Source organism: Lytechinus variegatus, chromosome 10 (assembly GCF_018143015.1).
Source record: "Lytechinus variegatus isolate NC3 chromosome 10, Lvar_3.0, whole genome shotgun sequence".
Lineage (NCBI taxonomy): Eukaryota > Metazoa > Echinodermata > Echinoidea > Temnopleuroida > Toxopneustidae > Lytechinus > Lytechinus variegatus.
Genome location: NC_054749.1, coordinates 32,275,856 through 32,294,212, shown reverse-complemented (window position 1 = coordinate 32,294,212; position 18,357 = coordinate 32,275,856). Strand labels below are relative to the sequence as shown.

The window sequence follows — 18,357 nt, the reverse complement described above, 5'->3', positions numbered from 1 at the left end:
GTCCATGCTTACTTTCATTTAAACGCTGTTTCAAAACGCTGATCGTAAACTCACAAAAAGGTGCGTTTGTAAACGTCGTTTGACCAGAATCAGGCTTTCTGGGGAAGTATAAACAGAACCACGATCGTAAACGTGTTTAAATGACGTCATTTGGTACATGCTTCCGGTGAGATGAAAATCCGCGGGCAAATACACTTGTATTGCTCCATATAATCTCTACGTAATAACAACAATCGGAAAAAAACTTTCGAAAAAAGGCGCGCCCAATTTGACCTCGCTTTACGATGCGAAGCCAGCTGGAGATCATGATTTTCTCTAAAAAGTTAAGCATAAACAGCACTCCCAGAACCACGTTTACAATCGGCGTTTTGAATCGACGTTTGAAATCGCTGATTCTGTCCTCACAATGGAAGCATAAACACACCCTAACACACTCAATCTTTTATAACATTTAATGCAAATGAGAGATGTGGTTACTAAAAAATAAACAGTGTTCATAACACATTTTACACAGGTTGAATTAATGGTATTTGTTTAACACTTTCTGGGGGTGTTTCACAAAGATTTAAAATAATAACAATAAAGAAAATAGGCATTTATATAGCGTCATCTATCAAGAAATAATCTATTCTGAGGCGTGTTGTTACTATCATCATTACCCCGGCTTTAGCTAGAGCTGCCTTGCAGCGCTCATCGCATTCAAGGAATTAATCCTGCCAGGCACCCATTCACCTCACCTAGGTTGAGTGCAGCACAATGTGGGTAAATTTCTTGCTGAAGGAAAACAAGCCATGGCTGGGATACCCTACGTCCCTCTGATTGAAAGACAACAGTCGTAACCACTAGACAACGGCGCCCCAACATTAAGTATTACATAGAGTCACACTGAAATGCCAATGCATATATGATATGCAATGTGCAATTGTATCAATAAGCAGTACTGCTTGTTCACTTGGCATGATCTAGTCCAGATGCTGGACCTTTGAGATTTTGTTTTCCTCCATACACTGCGCTCTAACCACTGTTCGCTTTTCTACACACTGCACTAACCCATTGATCGCGCGATCCCCAAATTTTCCTTCGGTTGGAGGGTAAATTTGGGGATTGCGCAATCAATGGGAAAAGCGAACAGTGCTTAGAGCTCAGTGTGTGGAGGAAAACAAAATCTCGAAGGTCCAGCATCTGGACTAGGCATGATCTGACCAATGCAGTCAAGCCTTTTATAAAACACACAACTAGGTGTTTAAGTGCAACTCTAGGTCATATTTAAATCTTAGTGAAACTTCCCTCCCCCTCTTGGGTGTTATTTGAACACTACTTGGTGTTGGTTTTAATGATGAAATGGTTCTCACACAGCATCAGCCGGTGTCATTAACACCCTTCTGCTTTTTACAGTGTTGAATCCCTGCTTTGTCTCATTTTACCATAGAGGAACTGATACTACATAGCCAAGTCAAGTACACAGTATAATGGAGAGATATGGAAAAAGAAGTGGGCGAGAATGGGAGAGGGGGCGGAGTGAGAAACAGAGGAAAAGAGAGAAACTATTGCCGGTATGAATTTAACTTTTGGCAAATTTTTACTGTGTACAAAAACAACAGGTACATGACAATACATTAAATAAAAAATAAAATAAAGTTTATAAGGCAATAACAATGAATATATGTTTCACATGACAACATACATGAAACTGTATGTAACATCAATTTCTAAGCATCATTCTAAATGATACCTGGGCAACATGCATCCATAGAATGTTTTATTATATATATTATAATATTCATCTTATAAACATATTTATAATCTTGTCATTTTTGTTTCACCGGGCAGAAGTATCTTGTTGCATTTTGCTTTTGTCTGCGAACTTGCTTTCCCGCTCTTTTTTTTTCTGTTTTGCTGAACATGCATAATAATCTTGGCTTCTCACACACTATGGCTGGCTTGGCAGAAAAAAAATAAGCTGAACAATGGAGGCTCCTTTTCTGCATGTGAAAGAGTTAAAAAAGAGAAGAAAAGAAAAAATTGGTTAATGATGCAACTAACATTAATGCAATTAGAATACAATAAGTTATTGTATTATCCCCAGTAGCAGCATTGTAAATGTTTGATAAGAAAAGGGGAATGAAGACAAAGCTGACCACTCTTTGAACCTATTATAGACAGAAACATGTTTATCTAACATGAATTGCCAATATCTGTTATGTAGTGCGAGAGGGGTTAAGGAAGAGAGAGAGAGGGATATTATACCTCAAACATAATAAAACTGGGGTCTTATATTTTTCACTCTTGATTTCAATCAGATAATTGGACAAATGTCATAAAGTCGTTTGAAAATTTATGTATGCACTTTATGCAGGTTTTGAATGCTTTGAACATAACTTTTACACGACATCAAATAGTTTAACAATAACAAATTATATAATATGACTATGGAATTTCAAGTAACAGTCTATAAATTTAGCTGTGGTGTTAAACATTTCATGTTGTTTTCTGTTGTATAGGTGCTGCATTTTAAACACCATTCTTTCCTACAGTGTGACTTTACACTGGACCTCATGGCTCAGTGGTAGGGCACCCACCCATTAACAGGAGGTCTTGGGTTCAATCCCGGGCTGAGTCACACAAATGAAGACTTTCAAAAATCGCACCTTCGTTGGTCAAACATGATAACCATTGAATTTCTCCAACAGATATTCTACTGCAATCTAACAGTTGAAACTTCTCAAAGCAAAGCATGTACTTTGAACTATAAAGTACAATAGGGGCTTATTCTTATGCTAGGGTAACTATACAAGCTTTAACTTTGTCTTGACTTTTCTTCTCACTCCAATATGACTGCCACTCCCCCTTATTTCATAAGGGGTTGAGACTTCACTTCAAGACCCAAATAAAAAAAACTTTTTAACAATGGAAACCGTGCACTAGATCTTGGATCTTGACGATGAACAGAATAAGACAAATAGACATTCAAATCTCAAAGAACACTTGTGTTTTGTAACTCCGTATTCAATTGACATACAGTGAAAGACTGGTATTTGTTTTTATCAGTTACAAAATGGAGACTATTTGATGTGAATGTTTAATCAGATTTGAGATTAAATATTGATTTGATCAGTCCTCAAATTGGCATTACTCTGCATTTTGTATCCGAATCATAACCGATGGAAAGCAAAAGCTGGAAAACCATATGATAATCTAGTAAGTTTGCAATTTACAAAAAGAAAAATATTCAAATCATGACAGTGGATTTGCACAGGTCCATTTCAAGAAGTTTGTTCAGATAAATGAAACAATAGTGAAGAAAAATCAATGAAAATACATGTAGATTGATTTGCAACATTTTAAACTCCAAGACACAAATGTTTCATAAAAGATTAATAAAAAACTTTGAAGTGTTTTCTTGACAAAAGACTGAATCTTGATTATTCTTTTTAAAAAGAGATCAACATCACATGATAACTCATTTGGCACTTTAACATGCAATGGTGTGTGACTAGGACATATGGAATGGTCCTTGAAAGATTTAGATTGGAAGACTTAATTTGTTGGTATCAAAGAGATATCTATGATTCAGTATAGGCCTATATTGTTTCTTATCATCACCATTATCAATACACTTTGAACTCCTTCATTTCAATATATAAACCATATCTTGCTTCTGTTTCTCTTTAAATATTGACGCAGGATGATAAGAAATGTTTGTAACAATCGCTCCCAATAACCGAGTGGTACAATGCCCTATCGATAAACTGGGAAACGATTAAGTAACATCATAATGGGTTACAATTAATAGGTGAAAATAGACCTTGAGACCTTTGGAAGCAATCTCCATTATAGTGAATGTGCAAGCACTTTATTCATGGTACCACAATATCCAAAATGGGAACAAAAATTATTTTCGAATACATCTTCATTCCATAAGTAATATTGAGAATATGTGAGTGGACAAAGGCTATTCAGCTATCAACTATGAATCTAATCATTGTTAAAATTACAAAAAAAAAACAATTTGGATAAGACAAGCATTAAGTAGATATAGTGAGGGTACGGATAGGGCTTGAGAGAGGGAGGGGAGGGAAGGGGGCAAGGAATACAAGAAAAAGAGCCAAAAGGAAATAGAATAATAAAAGACAGATATAAAATGGGGGAATATAGATTTTTAACTAGTCGCTAATTCCACTCTGGCATAAACACAACCAGACAATGAGTCAGAGTAGGAATTCAAATATCTTTTCAATTGTGCTCAAATTCAAACATCTAGAATTCTATTGTGTAGAAAGGCTGCATTGTAGCCTGTCCCCCTAAATTGTGACAAAAGATTTTGAAGTTCATGCCAAGTTGATCATGAATACAAACAAAAAAATTGCTGGAGGCGGCAAAAATGTTCTTTAATGTGTTACAGATACATGTATGTACTTTTCAAACTCATAACGGATATAAAATGTGATTTCAGTTCACATTCTTAAAATCGAGTTGTTTCTTTTATTATTTGCTCATGCAGTAAACAAAATAAACTTATATTTGCTACCTGTACCCATATGCGTTACATTGATTTGATTGTATGCAAGAAGAAATCATTTTGGTTTTACATGGTGCTTATCACATCGGAAGGACACACCTCAGTGCGTAAAATATACCAAATTACCTCAAATCATTGGACTCTGACTAGCCCACATACGGTTGATATACAATCTCCACTCCCTGGGGAGTATTCAAGGTATGAGTTCTCAATGCCTGGCAATGGCATTGACATTTGCATCAAACCCGATACTCATTAACACCTGGGTGGAGAGAGGTCAGGTGTGAATTGACGCCTTGCTAAAGGACACAGTGGGATTCAAACCCAAGACCCTATGATTACAAGGTGAGAGTGAAAACCACTACACCAATCTTATACCCCTTTCATAAACCCAATTATGCGGCTAATAGAAGCATAATTTGGTCGTAAAATTGGAGGAGGACTAGAGTTATCTGCATTATTTTGATGCTGCTATTATCCACATACAGTAATAGCAGCATCGGGACAAGATTTTGAGTTTATGAACGCATTTCCAAATAATGCGGATAATTGCCATGGTGCGGTCACAAGGTCACCCTTTTCCAACACAACCGCATCGGAGGGGGCATGTCCAGTTGTCATGACGATTATCCGCCTTTTTCAGGACGGGCACTCGTAAGAATAATGCGGCTAATTTTCGGAGTTTATGAACGCAATTTTTATTGAATTATCCGCATTACTCTTAGGCGGCTAATTGGAGGATAGGTTTATGAAAGGGGTATTAAAGGATTGAAATTAGATTTATTCTATAATTCAACTGGTAACTAATCACAGCAAATCTTGATTATTTCTAATCCCTATATTTTAGAGTGTTTATTTATTGGGCTAATAGAAAGGGGGCGAAAATCTCTCCAAGGGGCTATTGAACCAAATCTTTTCTAATGTAGTTTTGTTACCCCAGAAAACTTCATTAAAAATGAAGGAAAAAAAAGTTGAATAATAATATATGGCATGCATTCTTTAGAAATACCAATCATTGAGCAGCAGATAATAACCATAGTAAAATTTACTCACGTAGAAATGCCTAATTATGTTTATTCATTTGGTCAAGGACCCTTGAATACAATTTATTTCGTATTTTTCTGTGAACATATAAATAAGATTAAAACTACTAGAAAATAAAAAAAATAACCACACTACTATAGGATAGTGAAAGATCCAAAATAAAATATTTTGAAAAAAAACCTTTTGTTAAATTCTGTTATATTTTGGATGTCCATAACAAGTTACAAAGTTTTACAAACCTTGAGAAAAATGATCAGTAAACAAAGGGACAATGGCACTGTCAAAATCTTGTACTAATGAGAAGAAAACTCCCCCTCAGTTCAATATTTTCACAAGATACCCTTGGAATTGACGTCATTCATCAATGCTTTCTTTCAAAATAATTTGTACTTCTCCCATTTCATGGTTTACATACTTGTTAGCATTACCAGTGGGCTGTTTCATAAACCTGCTCCTAAAGTTGTGCACAACTTTGCAAACAATGCTCTCAGGTGTTGAATAAAGTCTTCAACCATTTTAATTACCAATCAATTGAGGTATATGAATAATCTCTGTTTGATTAAATTCTTATAGCATTTCCATGTGAAGTTTATTTCCCCCCAAAATAAGAGTAAAGTCAATAGAATTAGAAAGCTGGTCCCAATTTGCTTAAACTTAAACACAAAGAAAATATGGAAATTTAATTTAGAAAATGAACATGTCATTCTAAACTTTATAAAACACCACCACCAGGAAAAATGACAATCACTGAATAAGAATTTGCTTTAAATGCATTGCATTAGCCCATTAATTTGAAACTGTTTTCATGGCATATTTATATTACAAATTTTTAATTTTGGGACTCAAAGGGGGGGGGGGCACGTGCCACCTGTGCCCCCACCCCCCCCCCCCCATCCGTGCCTGCATTATCTTCTTTCCAAAACAAAGTTTGATTCTGTGTCTTGTTTGTGACCTTCTTCATAATTTATGACTGATTTATCTTTGGATTTCAGCTTTGAAATTTGATTTTAAGAGCATCTCTGCCTCGATAGGTCTTAACATTTATAGCATTGACACAGTAAACTTCCTAAGTTGATTTGTGCTGGTAGCAGGTCACACACCAGCAGTTGAGTTCACATGGTTCACATGCCAATGTTCTAAACTCTAGTGTAAACCAGTATGATATTAAAAAAGATGAGGCTTTGATAGACGAGTTCATATGGCACTATCTACTTGGAGTAATCCTGATATTAAGGCTTGCAACAGTTTGGGCACCAGACAAGTGAAGGTATATTATTGGTGGCAGCGGTGGGATGAAGTTAGCTGCTAGGCTATATGTAGGAGAGTCCATATAACCTTGATCAATATTTTAACTTAATATTCCAGAGTCACATCAGGATTCATGTACTATAGTCTAGCTGAGCTGGCTGGTGGTCATGCAACATATAAGTACATTGCAAGAGTGCCCAATCACATTGTATGTTACATAATCCAAAATAACATGATCATGAGTATTATTCTTTTTCATAAAAATGTTCCCAGTAATGGGCAACAGCCATAGATAGGCATATCTGCATATATGTTAATGGTGTCTGGAATTTAACTACACTATTTAGTCTAACTCCCAGTGACAGTCAAACTCACACAATTTACCATACATCACTTACTTTATAATAAAAAAGTGGAGTGCCTTTGGCAGTCTCGCTTGCATTATGGGATTCAATGGAGCAGCAGTGCTGACTTTGAAAATGACTATAAAATAATTATTCACAAAAAAACACCATTCATATACTACCACATTCATTGACCCAAAAGGACATTTGACCTTGATCAAGTGACCTATGACTTATGCAAGATGAGCAATGATACTTGATTACCATCATGTCCACTTTTCACATATCCATAAACTTTTGGGTTATGATGGAAAAAAAACCAACATGCCCAAAGTTCATTGATGACCTTGGACCTTGGTCATGTGACCTGAAACTCGCACACAATGTTCAGTTTGATTACTCTTATGTCTAAGTTTTATGAACTAGATCCATGAACTTTCTATGTTATGATGACATTTAAAAAACTTTGCCTTAGGCTAAGAGTTCGAAATTGATTCCCCAACATGGTCTCAGTTCATTGAACCTAAATGACCTTTGACCTTGGTCATGTAACCTGAAAGCAAGGCAGGGTGTTAAGTAATACTTGATTACCCTTATGTCCAAGTTTCATGAACTAGGTCCATATTATGATGTCATTTCAAAAACTTAACCTTATGTTAAAATTTGATGTTGACAACGCCGCCACCGCCGCTGTCGGAAAAGTGGCGTCTATCGTCTTGCTCTGTTATGCAGGGGAGACGAAAATGAATTTTTGTTATTTTGTAATGGTGTATCTTTTATCTTTTTCATTCAAGGAAGTGGGTGAAGCTTGAAATTTCTATTGAAAGTGGTATGGAATCCAATACAAGGAAATCTTCAACAATCCCACACAATCCACTTTTATATACTCATTCAAATCTGAGTATTCTAACTTTTAGTAACCCGGAAACTAAAGATTTTAAAACCAAAAGGACAGATTGCATTTTTTGGTATAGTAGGAGCATTTACATCTACCTGACCACAAATATACATGAACTTGTTCAGACCACAAGGGTACATACTACATTCACACATGTCTAAACAAGACAAAAGTTATTCCTGGCTGACATTTGTGCTTTTGAAATTTGTCTTATGCCTTGTCCTTGCATTTTCTAGTGTTTTGAAATTTAAGTTTTTACTTTTTGGATACATCCAATTGTTCCATATCACTAATACCCTTTTCATAAACCTATCCTCCAATTAGCCGCCTAAGAGTAATGCGGATAATTCAATAAAAATTGCGTTCATAAACTCCGAAAATAAGCCGCATTATTTTTACGAGCGCCCGTCCTGAAAAAGGCGGATAATCGCCATGACAACTGGACACGCCCCCTCCGATGTGGTTGTGTTGGAAAAGGGTGACCTTGTGACCGCACCATGGCAATTATCCGCATTATTTGGAAATGCGTTCATAAACTCAAAATCTTGTCCCGATGCTGCTATTATGCGGATAATAGCAGCATCAGAGTAATGCGGATAACTCTTGTCCTCCTCCAATTTTACGACCAAATTATGCTGCTATTAGCCGCCTAATTCATTTTAATGGGGTTTATGAAAGGGGTATAAAATACCACTTTTTCCCCATGATCATGCTGCCATCAAAATTGAGGAAAAAAATATTTATTACTGTTATTCTATTATTTACAGTATTCTCCCAAAATCTAATGTTTCATTTTTAACATCTCTTTGGAAAAACAACTTGATGTTAGAAATTGGATCTAGAACTTTGATATTATTACAATTCTATATGATTTCAAATATTGTCTTTTCAATTTTTTATCATCTTAAAAAGTATTTTTCTGCTCTAAAACTATATAGAAAAACAATACTAAAAGCTTGAATGAAAATGTCAATTACCAGCACATATACACCTTCAATAAATCATTAGACATCTAAATTGTGACATATTATACATGTGGGTTTCAAGTCCTATCATAAATAGAACTTAAAGTGTTACAAAATATCACTTCATAATTAACATGAATAATGTGATACAAAATATGAATGAGTGCATATTAACTTTTATATCATCTAGCATGAACTACATAAGTTGCTGGGAACAGCGACTTTTGATTTTGTAAGCACAGAATCGTCAGGGGCTCAGTCGGGGCTCTAATTCTTAATTTTGTCATACTCCTACACTTTCTTAGATTGGAATGCTTATATTCGAATATAATTCGCACTATTGAATCTTAAAGTCCAACTAAAGACAAGCTTTAAGGCCTCCAGTTATCCTGCTTAAATTCATTGATAATATGCACTTCAGCTGTACTTAAAGCACCATGGAAAGGAAAAGAGCCGAAGAATTGTCATGTTTGGTTTTTAAAGAGGTAAACAACACAGAGGCTTTGCGCTATTTGTTTTGGGGATAAGTAAACTGTGACAGAATATGCATATGAAGGGAGGAAAAGACCTGGGCTTACAATGGCTGGATATAAACAGAAACTGGTCTGTGGGTTCATTAAGGCCTGAAAATGAACCATATACAGGAATGTAAAACTCAGGGTTCAACCAGTATTTGGAATTATAAAGTCAATTAACAAAGATAAATCACAAATCATGGATCTTAACTCGGATTCTTCGAGGGTGGTTCCCATTTAAGTTTGAATTACAACTTAAAAGTGAGGAAGCTGAATTTTGGAAGAGCTCTTTATAGGCCTACTTGCTATTCACTTTAATAGTGGTCAATAGGATTGACAAAAATTTTATTCAAGTTGAAGAATTATGAAATTTCCTCATTTTCCTGCCCTTAAAGGCCAAGTTCACCCCAGAAAAATGTTGATTTGAAATCAATAGAGAAAAATCAAACTAGCACAACGCTGAAAATTTCATCAAAATTGGATATAAAATAAGTTATGACATTTTTGTTTATTTTTCTCAAAATAGTGATATGCACAACTCAGTGACATGCAAATGAGACAGACAATATCTCTCACTCACTGTTTATTTTGTTTACTGTTTGAATTAAACAATATTTAATTTTTACAGATATGACAATAATTTTACTCAACCATATAGTATAAAACAATGCTAATTCTGCATGTTCAGGGAGGAATTAATCATTGTTTCACACTCACTTGAAAATGAGGAGAAAATTAGAATATTTCATACAATAAAATACTCCCAAAAAAAATAATGAGTGGATTTCATCTGTCCCCTGATTTTCATACTGACCAGTATGTGCATAACTGTTATGTAGATTTAAGCGAAACTTTAAAAAATGTCATAACTTTCCTATTTAACATCCAATTTTGATGGAATTTTCAGTGTTAAGCTTGTTGGATTTTTATCTTTTTACTCAATTCAAGTTTTTGTTGGGGTGTACTTGTCCTTAAATGGTAACCAAATTTAAATCTATGTGAAATTTGTAAGATCATCATCATTATTCTAACTTCCTTTTATGAAATATTAGGATTGGCAATTTAAGTTGTAACCAAAAGCTAGTGATAAAAGACACTCGCCTCTCTCAAATACACACGAGACAATTATCAATGCAAGACAAGTTCACCCATCAAAGGTTCTCTTATCTCTTGTAAACTTAATAATTAACCAAGAACAGAATGGAAAATACCTGTGGTATAGTATGATTTCACAAAGAAACTGATATGTTGGCTATCCTAACTTATCAACTGATTGATAAAACCCCTAAAAGCCAACAAAATCGTAAATGATATGTTAACAATTCTAACTCTTGACCTATTCAAAAAAATTGCGAGGCCAACTAAATTGTGAGTAGTATATGCCATACTGAACTACTAGAAATTTATCTTGCAGTCTTGCACAATATGAGTAATTCCATTGTTCATTCTTTACAATTATACTGAGGTGAAAATAACATGTCGCGCAAGAATGATAAAGTCTCGAAATCTCACAATGTTTCAATTTAAAATTTTAAGGCTGAATAGACATGAAAAATAACTGATATGGAAATAGAAATCACTCATTCACAAAGCATTCTGCTTGCTGGGCATTTTATACTGTTGTTGAATCAGACAAGTTTTACACAACATTCAGGAAAATTCTGAATGATCAGTATGGGATTTCATTTTCATTTGGGCTGCATTTAACAAACGTTTTACCCTAGAAACACGCTTTTTTAAAAGATTAATTTCTCCACATTACAGTAGGATTCAGCAATTAGTATTTTCAATCATTTTGCACACATAACATGCTGAAAAGATTGATTTTGAAAGGAAATTCTGCAGAATTAAGGAAGCTTGATAGAACCCAACAAATACCACAATCATCATGGAATATATCATGATTCTTCTGATATGCATTGCATATAAGCAAAGTTTACCTATATACATGTACGCCCATGGTCGAATTTATCGACCATGTTTGTGGAGCGTTGTGGCCCAGTGGATAAGTCTTCAGACTTTGAAACAGAGGGTCGTGGGTTCGAATCCCAGGCATGGCGTAATTTCCTTCAGCAAGAAATTTATCCACATTGAGCTGCACTCTACCCAGGTGAGGTGAATGGGTACCCGGCAGGATTAATTCCTTGAATGCATGAGCAATGAAAGGCAGCTTGAGCTAAAGCCGGGGTAATAACAATAACAACTTACAACGCGCCTCAGAATAAAAGATTTCTAGATAGATGGCGCTATATAAATTCCTATCATTATTATTATTATTATAGGTGGGTGGGCTGGAAATCAGGAAGAAAATTTATGTTTGCTTTCATGCATTTGCATAATAATTTGCGACTGTGACTGAAGGTATACTAAGCATGTAGAGTATAGAGAACAGGAAATGGTTTCCATTCCCAACCCATAGAAAAGAATCAGATGTGAGAGGTGAAAGCCCGGGGGGGGGGGGGGCTCGACCAAAAAAGTGGTAGTGGTGTGCCGCGGGCAAGATAAAAAAAGGGGGCCTTGGAGCAGGCTTATTGTAAAAAGGAGGGTCCTTGGAACGGGCTTCGGAACTACAATTTTGTGAAAACTGGGGCCCTTGGAACGGATCGCCAGCGTGTGAGTGCGTGCGTATGCACCCCTATGGAATGGGTATGCGTGCATGGTGCAGCTAGCGCGGCCTCCGCCAGGGTGCGCTCGCCCAGAGACGATGGTCGGACAGTGCTCGGCGGCTGCTTTTCACCAAAATTGCAGCTGATCAATGTGACCGGAACGGTGTAACGAAAAATATGCGAAGCTTTGGAGCGGATTTCTTTCTTCTTTTTTCTCGATAAGAACAAAATGCTATGCGTTGGAGCTGCTTTCTTTGTTTTTTTTTCTCAATAAGACAAAAATGCTATGCCTTGGAACGGAAATTTGGGTGTAAAAATGGAGGTCCCCTCCACAGCACTTACCCACTATGCATTATATACTGAGTGCCCCCCCAGGGGTGAAAGGAGGTAAGCAGTGAAACTTATGGATGAAAAATGAGATAAAGAGTCTAATTTAATTATCCTCAACACTTTCAGGAGAGCATTAGTGGAAGGAACTTATTTATGACATTAATTTATCTTGCTTGATGCAACAGGGAAATATCTATAATCAAAACCAAAAGTAACTTTCAGGAAACACCAAGTGTTCTACAAATAACATATCAGTGGTGTTGGTGGTATCCGTGTACAAGGAATAATAAATCTCAGAATACTATCCTTACATAGGTCTCCATGATCTTTGGTCAAAAGACAAATTTTTAAGTGAAATGAAGGCAGTTATATTCATGGTCAATGTAAGTGGATTTCAAGCATGCTATTAAAGGGATTTAAACTTTGTCAAGAGATTAAATTTGTTGTCTGGATTAGTATTAGCAGACAACATTTCTGTGGGTTTTGTCCATTAGAGTCATAGTTATCAAGTAGTATGAGCTGTGTACAGGATAGCTTTAATAATCCCCTATCCCAAATACAGTTGCCCATGACAATGACAGCACTTATGAAGTTCAAATAGCTTTGCAGAAGTACTAAGTATGTCTCCTAACAAGTAAAATAGGGATTATCGTCAGATCTTTTCAGTCTGTGACTCAGCAACCAGCAGATTTTTTAAAAAAAGGTTACTCTCCCCGAAGGATATACTACAACAGATATGGTGAAACATTGAACTCCATGATGGAAATATTAAAGGTGGTTAGAGGAAACAATATAGGCCTAACATAAAGACAATTTTAGATGTAGAGAACGTTCTTTTTTAATGAGATCATTCTTGTAGGTTATCATTATCACATTTGACACCTTCTGGATTAAAACTGGGAATAGGATGAATATTAGGCCTATACTAAAAAAGTATTGAGTATAAATAACAATAACATTTGCTTATACTGCAGCTTATTTGTGCATTAATCTTTGTAAAATTACGGCACTGAAATCAATATCATATTATCAATTAGAAAAGTCGGTGCACTTTTGACCAATCACAGTCCTAGAATATTATAAGGTATATAGGCTACAACAGATATAACACTCAACAATTACTGGCATTTGCCATAGGCCTATATGTTGTTGCATAATTAAAATCATTTTCAAATAAAGGGTTTCTAAAGTCAATGAACAAAAAAATAGAACTGTCTAAAAGCACACATGGTATGAATAATAATAAATAAAAATAGTCTTATTATCTGCAATATCACAACATGGGACAACATAAAGATTGTAATCCTTTTTTAATGAAGAAATCATGTAGGCCTATAAATGAAAATTTGATGTAGGATAATTGAATAATGAATAGATGTAGGGTAACACTATTTTTTAGATTTAACTGTAAAATTACATAATCTCAGTGATCACCTGTTCACTTTACTAACAAATGGCTAAAGTCCAAGTTAGAAAAATTGTTCGTCCTTGTGAAGTGCTCCTACCTCGTCCTCAATGTCAATATGTAACAAAGTAACTGGATATGACCCAATAATAAAGTCCTTTTAACAGCTCCTTAAAGACACTTGAGTGAACTTTTTTCAGGTCACATCGGAAAATAGACACTCTACCTTATCAAATAAAAATATCTCAAGTACTTTATGATGACTTAACATGATCCCTTCTTCCCAGACTATTTTGACCAAAAGCTCTTGAGTTTAAGGGATAATTCAAGATTAAATGAAGAAAACTGGATTTTCTATTCCAGCTTGACCCAAATAAAGTCAAAGAATGACTTGTGGTGTGGGTGATAAGAATTATCTTTTCCATTTTTGGCATGAGTTGCAAGTTTCTTTCTTTTCACATGTTTACAATGAACAAATATGAAATATATTTAGAAGACACAGGAATACCCTGTCACATCAAGTACTAGTAGTCTCATCAATGCAGACATTTCTTTCTACTTCATCTGCTTTATATTTGCCTGAATTTTGTAACCAAATTTCCTATAACATGCACAGGGAATGTGATGTGTAGGCCTGTTTTGCACAATATGATATAAAATCTAGAGAGAACAAATCAGAAGAAAACTCATAAAACATGAAATCATCAAGTCAAGGCTAAATTTTCTCTGAATAAATGAACCTGGAAGTGAACGCCACAAATTAAATTGTACAATGCTGACCTACGTCACTCCATTATATCCGTTTTGAAGTGAAAATTACTGGTATATGGAATAAAGAGTATAATGACATTCTAACAAAACTTTATTTTTTATCAATTCTGTTTCATGAATAAGAGGAGGTTCTACTCTAATAAAGGATTTTTAAAAATAAATAATGCAGGACAAGACTGAGGAAATATTGTTGAAAGAGTAATGATACTTTGTATACAAAAATTGTGATATGACTGGAATATTCAGCATGGTGGAAAAAGATAAAATCTGACAAGTTGGATTGAAATTGAACTTCTATATAGAATTCTACAGAGTATACAAAAGAAAATAACTACATTTTGTTGCTTCTTTTAATCTTGGAACTTATTGTTGGTAAAAAATCAAATGTTATAATATATTACTAAGTTCATTAACTCTCTCAGTACTCTTTCTCTTCTCATATTTTTAGAAAAGGCATATGATAGTCTCTGTTTCCTGACATTCTGTTAATGTCATATTATTAATAGAAAGACTTAAATGTAAATCCTTCCCAGACAAAAAAAAATAGAATGACCCCAAAACATGAAATTGAGGGACAGATTTTTGGAACGAAAAAGTGAGAGATGTATTTAAGAAGTAGGCCTAACCATTGCTAGTAACAAAGATATATGGAAATTAGTAGAATCCAACAGGATGTCAAGTAATTACGGTGATAATTGATAAGAATAGGAGATAGCAGGGGGTCTCACCTATAGGCTATACTGGGGATTCTCTGGAGGGTGATCTCTTCATTCCATTTCCATTTGTAAGATGTCCATTGCCATTGGTCAGTGACTCCACAGAAGCCATATTTGACTTTGAATTGGACATGTCAATTTTGTCTCCGTTCTCCGGTTCATCCGCGAATCGGATATTCCCGTTTCCATTGAAGGCACTGTTTGGTGACTTAGGCAAGCTGTATTGGAAGACACTTTTCTTGGGGGAAGACTTGATGGACGGCGATGGCTTCACCTTTGAGTTGTTTAGCAAGTCTGTTTCTGCTGTCCTCATGCGCTCTAACTCGGCTGCACTGCAGCTGGGCATGTTCTGGACAGGGTAGGTGGTGTTGAAGTCTCGGTAGTCTACTTTGAATTGTTCATTGTTGTTGATGCTGATGAGGTGGCTGCTGAAGCGATGTCCCCAGAGGATCTCAGATGGCAAGTAGGATGTCCGGGCTTGCGTGACAAGTCCAGTCTGTTCTAACACACCCTCCATGCATACAATAACCTCAAAGTTGTTTTCCAGGAGATCCCCGGCAGAGATGCTGTATAGAGGACTCTTTTCGTCTATCACATGGCAAATAATGATAGGCCACACCAGAAAGATTCTGTCCTCTCCGCTGTTATTACTGAAATCCATGTTGTATGTATGGAGAGGGATGCATTCCCCTTCATCCGTCACTTTAGGTCCAATGAGTTGTCCTCTGATATGAGCTTCGTAAATATGCGACCGGCGTATATCTCCTATTCTAAACATCAAACACAACTTGCCATCTCTCTCAGCAATGACCGCACTGTGGCTAAACTTTATTGTTGCGGCACGTTTCTTTGGCCGTGCAATTTTTGCAAAAACCATACCAATGAAGACGGCATCCACCAGGCAACTAAAGACAGACTGAATCACAACAATGGTCCCTCCTAACCAACACTCTTCCGTCGTTCCGCGATAACCATACCCGATGGTCGTCTGTGTTTCTACGGAGAACAAAAAAGCACCAATAAAGTTTTGCACATTGTAAACACAAGGTTCCCAGTCTTGGTATTCTGTCTCATTTGCTGCCATTTTGTCCTGGTAACCAAGATCTCCATGATACCAGATCAATCCGTACCAGATGAACGTGAAACCGACCCATCCAAGCACGTACGCAAGCGAGAAGATAAGGAGTAACCACCTCCATTTTAAATCAATAAGTGTTGTGAATATATCAGCAAAGAAGTCATACCACCTTGAAGGCACATGGGTATAAATCACATTGCATTCTCCATTCTTGCTAACAAGTCTTTGAAGTTTCTGCTTCCTTCGTAAACTAAGCTGACGGGCAAAGTTGTGCACGGAATGTCTACGCTTTATCGGGCCCTTCATGTTGGGATGAGGAACAACGCCATCGAGAGATCCAGAGAGGCTTGCTGCACCACTGCCTGCTAGCTCACTGTTCAAGCCATTTGCCTCCTTCTCCTTCCAATCTCTGCTACCACTCATTGTCTATGTGAGTGCACTATAAACTACCAGCTAGACTCACAAATAAACTTTACAGAGCAAGAGAGACACCAGTCACAGCATGTGCTGTGTGTATGGAGTTTAGAAACCACCAGCTAGTCCAAGAAAACACTGGTTTCAGATTACAAGGCTCCAACTAGCTTCGACCAATCAGAACGCAGCCTCTAAAGCTAAGTGCAAACACAGCCCAAAACATACACAGAGCTCCCCACAGTACTACCCCAAACCTAATCACCAACAGAGCAAAGTTCACACAAGTCGATCCCCACCACTCATCAAAACATCTGATTTTCCCCTAAACATGGAAGTACCAATTCCAGCGCAAACTATTTTAGGGGTGCAAAAGGTCAATGTTGCAGGGGTACATATGCAGAGGAAGCGGTTCCCCCACAGAATGCGATTCTATTTGATTTCCGCACTTGATGAGTATCCAACTCTGACTGCTTGTGTGAGAGATGCAGACAGAATTTTTAACACCTGTTGATATTGATAGTACTTGAAGAGCTTGGTGCTTGTTAGCATGTAACAATCATGAATGAATGAATGAATGGAATGTCTTCATCAGCTGGTAAATTCCACATAAGAATGCAGCAAGAAAGGATCTTTACATTCTTCTCAAAGGTGGTATACTAGCAGACACTGGTTTAAAGCACTCCAATAGGAAAGGGTGTGTTCTTTATCAATCTTTCTTGAAAAGAAGAGGAAATAATTCCATTCACCAATCCTTGCTATAGCTAATGTCCAGTACAATTCAATTTAGACCATTTATAGGAGTTTTTAGGACACAGAATAATGAGGTCTTTCAAGAAATAAATCTTAAACAATGGATGGTCCAGTCCAGCTGTGGATTAAAACATTAATAAAACTTGGCTCATGCAATCAACTTTAATGCCAATTTCCTAGGTTGCAAATTTTCAATCCTATCTGTTGTAATCATACACTGCCGTCAACACCCTACTTGCTTTTGTGTCTTTTGGGGGCAAAATACACCACCAGTGGTCTACTGCCCAATTACTGTAGCGATTCAGAGCCGACTTTTTAAAATGAAGGTTGCCATTTAGCAGCTGCACCACAGACCTCGCAGTCCTTTTCACTAATCGTAGTAGCCAAAAGAAAGCAGGGAAAAATGAAATATTCTCTTTGTTGTGAAGTCACGCACCAATGAACGCTTGGTGTGCTGATGATATTAATCCACTTTGTTGAAAAGCACAATAGATGATAATATTTTGAAATGCCCCGTAAACAAAATGACCAGAAAACAGCGATAATGAAGAGTAATAACAGTCAGAAGATCCAACAGAGGAGGTATTTGCATACAATGAAGCAATCCTGTCCCATATAATTTATTACATATATGTATATGTTAATGCTTTGTCACAAACTGCTCAAAAATTTTCCTAGCTGCATCGAACAATGAGTAAGCAGACTGAATGAATCGCAAACTTTCCAGTCACAGCCTTATAAACGACCCGCTGCA

The 18,357-nt window shown here is 36.4% G+C and overlaps 1 protein-coding gene across 1 annotated transcript; it reads right to left on the bottom strand.

Annotated features, from left to right (window-relative positions):
- Nucleotides 1–1,902: 1,902 nt before the first annotated feature.
- On the bottom strand, nt 1,903–18,319 carry LOC121423339 (ATP-sensitive inward rectifier potassium channel 12-like). Its single transcript, XM_041618692.1, has 2 exons — nt 15,374–18,319; nt 1,903–1,982 (listed from the first exon to the last, which is right to left on the bottom strand). The coding sequence occupies exon 1, from the start codon at nt 16,860–16,862 to the stop codon at nt 15,381–15,383; it is 1,482 nt and encodes a 493-aa protein (XP_041474626.1). The 5' UTR covers nt 16,863–18,319; the 3' UTR covers nt 1,903–1,982; nt 15,374–15,380.
- Nucleotides 18,320–18,357: the final 38 nt, after the last annotated feature.

Bases quoted from the DNA above. Each gene is read 5' to 3' on its own strand.
- LOC121423339 (XM_041618692.1), bottom strand. From the start codon at position 16,862: ATGAGTGGTAGCAGAGATTGGAAGGAGAAGGAGGCAAATGGCTTGAAC.